The sequence below is a fragment of the Gymnogyps californianus genome, chromosome 3, assembly GCF_018139145.2.
Source record: "Gymnogyps californianus isolate 813 chromosome 3, ASM1813914v2, whole genome shotgun sequence".
Lineage (NCBI taxonomy): Eukaryota > Metazoa > Chordata > Aves > Accipitriformes > Cathartidae > Gymnogyps > Gymnogyps californianus.
The window spans coordinates 127,302,045-127,309,323 of NC_059473.1; the positions used below are offsets into that span (position 1 = coordinate 127,302,045).

Sequence of the window (7,279 nt, forward strand, 5' to 3'; positions counted from 1 at the left end):
AAACAGTACTGGTCCCACTACAGACCCCTGAGGGACACCACTCATCACCGATCTCCATCCGGACATCGAGCCGTTGACCACTACTCCCCGGATGCGACCACCCAGCCAATTCCTCATCCACCAAATAGTCCATCCATCAAATCCACCCCGAATCCTCCTTTCCCCATCTCCGCATCACCAGTGCCCTCTCCTCAGAGCCACCCTGCTTTGCATCCGCCATTCCGAAAGCCTTGCAGGATGTATTCACCCTCATCCCGACCGGCCTGCATCCCCTCCACTCCACGCGTTTTGTGCCGGTTTTGCACCGGTTTTGCACCGCAGCCGCTCGGGGCAGCCCCAGGGGGCTCAGCTCCCGCAGGGCAAGGGCTCGGCTGCAGAGAGGGGTCCCTCTGCCTCCACGGGAGAGTGGCTCTGGTCGGCTGCCCGCGGCGAGCTGCCTCTCGCTCCAAGCTTGGCTGAGCGAGCGTGGGTCAGGCCCCGGCGGCAGCGGGTGCTTCGCTGCATCCCTCCGGCTGCCCTGGGGGAGATGCTCCAGCCCTGCAGGTACTGGTCCCAGGGGCTGCGAGAGCACTGGGAGCACCCGGCTGGCTGGTCCCTGCAGGGAGCCCTGCCAAAGCGGCGCCTCTTGGCATCCTCCATCCTTGGGAGGGGTTTGGAGGATAAACTCTTGACCTGATTGATAAGAGAGAAAATAGGCTTTTTGCCTGAAAGCACATGAGCCTGAGGAGCAGTTTCAGTTCCATAGTCTGCCAGAGCCCTCTCCGAGAAGGGCTCTGATTTCCGAGAAACAGAGTGGCAGCGGAGTGGGCTAAGCATAAGCCAGGAGGAAAAATCAAAATTAGCTTTGAATCTGCCCGGAGTCTGTGCAAGGAGCAGCGGCCGGAGAGCGAGAGCAAACTGCTGTCTGCCTGCCCCCCAGGTCACGGCTGCAGATCACGGTCCCCCCCGTCAGCAATTAACGGGGAAGGGGGTCATTAACATCGTGAGGGGGCTCTCGAAGCCTGCCTGCAAACGTGCGTCGCCCTTTTCTCTGCCCAGGGGAGGTCGGCCAGCTCCCCGTTATTTGGCTGGAATTGCACAAGGGGAGCCCTATCAGTGCCCCGAAGCAGGAGGCGGACGGAGGGGAGCTCGGGGCCGCAGCGAGGAGCGGGGAAGGGAGCAGACAGCAGGTCCCGCAGAGGGGACAGGGATGCTCAGTGCCTCCTCCTGCCTCTGTAGGGGAAGGCTATAGGGCAGCCAGACCTATAGCCCAGGTGTAGGGGATGGAGCCGGGGAGGGAGGGATGGGGAGGGCTGCTCGCCAGCCGTGCTCAAGTCAGCAAGGTGCCTTGAACAAGCCAGGGATATCAGAGCCAATCTCCAAAACCATTAGCCATCATCCCCAAGAGCTCGTGCAGGATGGGGAAAGCCCCCGGGCTGGAACAAGGCAAAAAGAAGGAAGATGGGAACCAGGCACTCACAACCCCCCCCGGCACAGCTTCCACAGCCAGAGCCACCCAAGCAAATCATCAGACGATCGATTTATAAGCACCCCGGGGGATAATAAGGCGAGACAAAGCAGCCAACGCGGCTTTGCCAAGCCCAAATGCTGCCACGCCAACCTAAATTCCTTCCCTGTGACGTTCCTTGGCCATGGGGATGGGGAAGCAGCGGCGGGCATCCTATCCCTTGGCGCGGCGGGGCTGCCGGCCCCGGCTCCCACCACGTTTTCCAGCACGGGAAGCGGGTGCAGATAGTGCCGGCACCCAGGATCCGGGGTGCCAGGCCACGGGGTAAGGCTGCTCCCGAAAACTACCTCTCCTTTTGGGGTAGAATAGCGAGGATGATGCGCTGGGGAGGTTTGTCCTCCTCTGCGCAGCGGGGCGGGAGGGAAACCCCAGGGGCTTTGGGGCGGGGGGCAGAGAGGAGGAGGAAGGGAGAGGGTGCTCGGCGTTCCCCCAGGAACGGGTGCTCCCACGTGTCGGAGCGGGCTGAGGGCCCAGCAAAGAGCCCGCAGCAGGGCAGTGCACACACACACACACCCCGTGCACATACAAGCACACACACACACATGAACACATGCATATGTGTGCACACACATAGACACATTTGCACACACGTGCACACAGAGACATGTGTATGTACACACATGTGCGCACATGCATATGCAAACACACATACATGCATACATATGCACACACATGCAGATGCGCACATGCATGCAAATGCACGCACACACATGCACGCACATGTGCATGTGCACATGCACACGCAACATGCATTTGCACATGCACACATGCACATGTACACATGCACACGCATTTGCACATGCATACATGCGCACATGCATGCATACACACAAATGCACACACATGCGTATGCACATGCACACACATGCATATGCACACACACGCATATGCACACACACGTGCACCCGCACATGCCTGCATGCACACAAATGCCCACACATGCACAAACACACATGCACACACACGCACACCATGCATATGTGCGCACACGCATATGCACAAGCATCCACATACATATGTACACAGGCACACACGTGCACGTACACACACGCACACACACACACACACGTGTGTGTACACACCCCCCCACACCCACAGGCACCCCGGCTGCCGAGCCCTGGCTGGGCCCCCCGCCAGCACAGCCCAGGCCTCAGCCGGGCTCCGCTCCTGGACACTCTTGGGGTGGGCGCCGCGCCCCCCACCCTGCCCAGCACCCGGTGCCCCGGGGCCAGCCCCGGTTTGGGGACCAAGCACGGCCAGGGCAGGAGCTTATAGGGGCAGGACGGAGAAGAGACGAGCAGTGCGGGGGGCTGCAGCGGGGAGCAGAACCCCCGGCACCCCGCAGCCATGCCTGTCCTCCCCCTGCCCCGGGCGGCAGGGAAGGGGCCAGGAGAGAAGGGGCTGGTTTTCATGGAATCGTGCACGGAGCCGAAGAAAAGCGCGTGGGTAAAAAAAATGGTCTCCCAGCCCCTCGGTCTTCATTTGATCTTTACGGATGCTCCTTTAATCCCCCCTGGGGCTGGGCAGAGCTGGGGGGGTTCAGGCTCTCTGCGGGGGGACGGATGTCACCCAGAAGGCCACCGTCGGCTGGCACCGCAGCAGGACCCTGCTCTCCCATCCCCAGGGCCGCGGCGGTGGCTCCTCTCTGCCCTCCCTCCCTCTCTGCCAGCCACTCGCCCTGCCGAGGGGACGACGCTTCATGCTTTCACAGCCCTAAAGCACCAGCCTTTGGCCCCAGGGACCGACACGGGCTCTTGCCCCTCTGCTTCCCAAAACACCGTCTCCATCCAGCACGCGGGAGGCTGAGATGAGGCTGCAGACCAGGGCTCAGCCCCGAAATCCCCCCCCCATCATCCTCAATACATCAGCACAACCAAAATACGCCCACAGCTAACGCACAAATCACCCGGAATAATGCCTCCATGCAAACCGCCCCGGGGATGCACGGATCCGGGATAACCTCTCCCTGCGGTGGGATGGGGGCCGGGCACATCGGCCGGTGCTGGGAGGGGGATGTCCAGTCCTCTCCCCGCTTCCCTGACCACCTCCGGAGCAAGGGCTGGCGATGGGCAGGACGCGGGCAGCACCCGCGGTGCCACGGGATGCACGTTTCCCCGTGCAAACCGGCTTCACGCAGGGGACGGAGCAACAGCACTGGCAAACCATCCGGGTGCTCAGCCTTGTTTTGGAGGCGGGAGAGGAGGGACACAGACATCCAGGGGCGAGGACGGAGGCTGCTGCTCATCTCATCCCCCACGTCACCATGAAGCAGCTCACAGCAAAAACACGCTCGGTCACAAGGCTGGGGCGGGAAGAGCCAGGATCTGCCGTCGTGGCTGGCCGGCAGCAGGAAGAAGAAACACCAAAACCCAGCTTGAGGCACCGTGAGCACCGTGCACGAAGCAGGGCGATGCCGCTTACGCCCCGCTCCTGTGCCCCGCCGCTCCCCGTGGATCAGCCGTGCTTCTGCTGGCAACGGGCACATCAGCCACGAACGGGTCCGTGCCCATGCCAGGGCTGGAGAGACCCCCTCTGCCAGCCGCTTTCGGATGGGTGCCCCCACCCCAGGGTGCACCCCAAGGGCCTTTCCAGCCATGTCCCTGCGGCCACGATGTCCCTTTTGCTGAGGAAGTGGGCACGGGGTAAAGCACAGCACGGCTCCAAGCCCTCGGGGTGATGCTGTGTCCCCCGGCCCCCCCCACCATCGTCACCTCTGCACCTCACCCCGGGGAGCTGATCCGGGGAAGCCCAAAGGCACCCCATTAGGCATCACCCCCTCAACCACGGCCCTGCACCCAGGGTCCCCCCAAACCTGCTCCCCCCAGACCCATCTCTGCACTACCCAGCTGATGCTGCCTGCCCAGGGACTCCTCCACTTCCCGGACCCCCTCCCTCTTTGGGGGGTCCACAGGATCCAGCCGGAGCCTCCTGACCTCTGGGCCCACACGAGACTCGGGGTGCCACAGGAGGGTATTGCAGGGGGAAGCAGCGCTTGCCCCCGCTTCCTCCCCAGGGAATCAGGTCCCAGGGAGGGATCCTGCCCCCACAGCTCACAGGCACCCGGGAAGCCTGCCCGGTGCTGGCTGTAGCAGGGCGAGGGCTGGCCACCTTCCCTTCCCACCGCTGCAAAAGTTTAGGGCTGGGAAAATAAAAGGGGAGAGGAGGCTCCAGCCTCCCTCTCCTGGACCGCAGCAGAGCGGTGTGGTGGGCTTCGGCTTTCAGCCCCAACTGAAATTCGGGAGCAGGGACCCCTCCAGCACCATTACCAGGAAGGTGTTTATTGTGGCCGGCCGGCTCTGCGCTCCTCCTGCCAGCCCCGGGCACCGAGGCGACGGATTTCCCCAATGCAGCAACTCGGGAACTTGTTTCCCCCCCCTGGCGCCAGCCCCTCTGCCCCACGGAGGGACAGACGGACAGGCCACTGTGCCCCATTGCTGGAGGGTCCTCCTGGGGCTGGGCTGCCCCATGGTTGCAGCAGGATCGCAGGGGGCTGGGAGGGCTCCCCCCCAGCTTGCCAGAGCCGGGGGGACCCCACGGGAGCCAGCAGTGGTGCGAAGGGCAGCCACCCTCAACTTGTGCCGCCGGGGGCCCGGTGGCCACTTCTCCCTGCCTCGCCTGCCAGCACCAGCCAGGTTTGGGCTTCTTCTTTGGGGGGACGCGGTGACCTCGGGGCTCCCTCCAGCACCGCTCCTGCCTCGGGTGCTCAGTTCCAGCTGCTGCTTTGTCCTCCCGTGACGTCACCTCTCCTCCCAGAGGCTCCAGGACATCCGCAGGGACGTCATCTTCACTCTGGGGAAGAGAGGTGATGGTGACCACCATCCACCCGGGGGGAGCAGCCCATGCACCACCACCACCACCCCTCCCGCCCCCGGCACCCTGAACCCATGGTGCTGGTGTGGCGGATGCTCACCCCCAACGATGCTCAGCAGCTCCTCGAGCTCCTGCTGCAGCCGCAGCCGCAGCAGCTCCCGCAGCAGCTCCCGGCGCCGGCTCCGCGGGGCCACCCCCATGCGCCGCAGGGTCCCCTCCGTCAGCCGCAGCAGGACCCGGCCCGAGACTGCGTGTTCGCATGCCAGCTCCGCCAGCTCCTCGGCCCCGCTCCGCGCAGCCAGCCAGGCACCCACCTCCGCCACCGTCCACTGCCCCGCCGGGCGCTGCTCCCACCGCGCTCCCTCCGACACCTGCACCGGGAGGAGAAGGGTGAGCTGGGGTGTCCCCTCGTCCCCCAGCCTCTCCTTCCAGCCCCATAGAAGCTATAGGGTCAAGCTGGCTCCTCCATGCCACAGTCCCCCCTACCCAGCCTGAACGTGACCCTCGGTCCCATCCCCGCGCTGACACTGGTGGCTGCACCCACGTCCCCATCCTCCACCCGTGGGGGTCCCCCAGCCCCCGGGGCCCAGCCGCAGTTATCTGTGGGGTGTCTCCAGCCCCCGAGCCCCTGCCCACGCTCACCTCGGCCGTCGGGCATCCCTCCGGCAGCGCCTCGGCCCCATCCTGCACCCGGGTGTCCATGCGGGCAGCGGGCAGGGTGCGGGGCAGCTCCGGCTCCCTGCAAACGGGGCTTCATCAGCCGGGGGGTCCCACGGCTTGTCCCCGAACCAGCCCCCCATGTCCTGCCAGCCAAATAACCCCCCCAAACCCCCCGCCATGGCAAAGCACCCCATCCCATGGTCCCTGCCCACCGCCGCCTCCCCCGGGGGGGATGCGGGTGGCCGTCCTCCTCGATGCCACCCGCTCTGTGCCCCCCGGCCCCCCCACCAGAAGAAGAGGGCTGCTCACCGGGGCGCCAGGCCAGGGGCCGCAGCGAGGCCCCGCTGCCCGTCCCGCAGAGCCCGGCACACCCAGGAGGTGAGATCAGCCCCGGCTCGCCCCTGCCCGCTGCCTCCATGAGCCTGGCAGGGGGGGGGACACACCGGCACAGCACGGCACGGCTCCCCCAGCCCAGCCGGGACCCCTTCCCCAGCCTGACCCCCTCCTCCTCACCGCCCTTCACCTCACACCTCCGCGCCGGGTCGGTGCCAAGCACCGGGAGAGCGAAAGAAACCTTTGCCCCGTGCCCTGCCTCTGCGGGCACAGCCCCACGCGGGCCCCGACAGCCCGGCTTCCCCCGGCCGACAGCACGGCCAGGCTGCGAGGGACTCCCCGCCATTTCGGGGAGCCGAGGGTCAGCGCCAGGCCGGGTCAGAGGAGAGCTGGGCTCCGTCCGTACCGAGAGCCGGTGAAGGAGCTCTGCAAAGTCTCCTCCATCTCCCCTCCCAGTTCAATGCAGCCAGCCCGCTCCCATTTGCCCCGAGCACCTTGTCCGCACAGACCAGCACGGGATGCACCGGAGCAGCTTCGCCGACGATGACGGCGAGGGTCCCGGCGGGCGGCGGGGACACGGGACAGGCACCGGCAGAGCAAGGCGGGAGGAGCAGGATGAGCCCCAAGGATGAGTCAACATCCCGAAGGGCTGCGGCCCTGCCCTGCCGAGCGTGTAGGGACCCAGCCACCGCCTGCAACAGCCCACGGCGCGGCTCTGCCCCCGCCCCGAAACCCTGGAGGGGGATTAAATCCCCCCAAAAAAAACTGTGAAAACCATCCACCGTGGAACAGGCAGGCCAGAAGGGTCCGGCAGGGCCACGGGGCTGCAAGGGCTGCCCAGGACACCGGCAAGGCGCTGGCACCCGAGCCGTGGAAATACTTCACGCAGTATCAGCTCACCTCCCGGACAGAGCACAAACGGCATCTTCCCAGCCCCGAACACGCCAGCCCCGAGCGGCGTACATCCTT

The 7,279-nt window shown here is 65.4% G+C and overlaps 1 protein-coding gene across 1 annotated transcript; it reads right to left on the reverse strand.

Moving 5' to 3' along the window:
* Positions 1-4,843: 4,843 nt before the first annotated feature.
* LOC127015304 (protein aveugle-like) lies at positions 4,844-7,243 on the reverse strand. Its single transcript, XM_050895150.1, has 4 exons — positions 7,211-7,243; positions 5,960-6,056; positions 5,418-5,688; positions 4,844-5,296 (listed from the first exon to the last, which is right to left on the reverse strand). The coding sequence occupies exons 2-4, from the start codon at positions 6,017-6,019 to the stop codon at positions 5,292-5,294; spliced, it is 336 nt and encodes a 111-aa protein (XP_050751107.1). The 5' UTR covers positions 6,020-6,056; positions 7,211-7,243; the 3' UTR covers positions 4,844-5,291.
* Between the last annotated feature and the right edge of the window lie 36 nt (positions 7,244-7,279).

What these genes read in the sequence shown, in the direction of transcription:
- LOC127015304 (XM_050895150.1), bottom strand. Translation starts at nt 6,019, where the DNA reads ATGGACACCCGGGTGCAGGATGGGGCCGAGGCGCTGCCGGAGGGATGC. An exon ending in AGGGATGCCCGACGGCCGAG is followed by an intron (nt 5,689 to 5,959) that starts GTGAGCGTGGGC and finishes CTCCCGGTGCAG; the next exon opens with GTGTCGGAGGGAGCGCGGTG.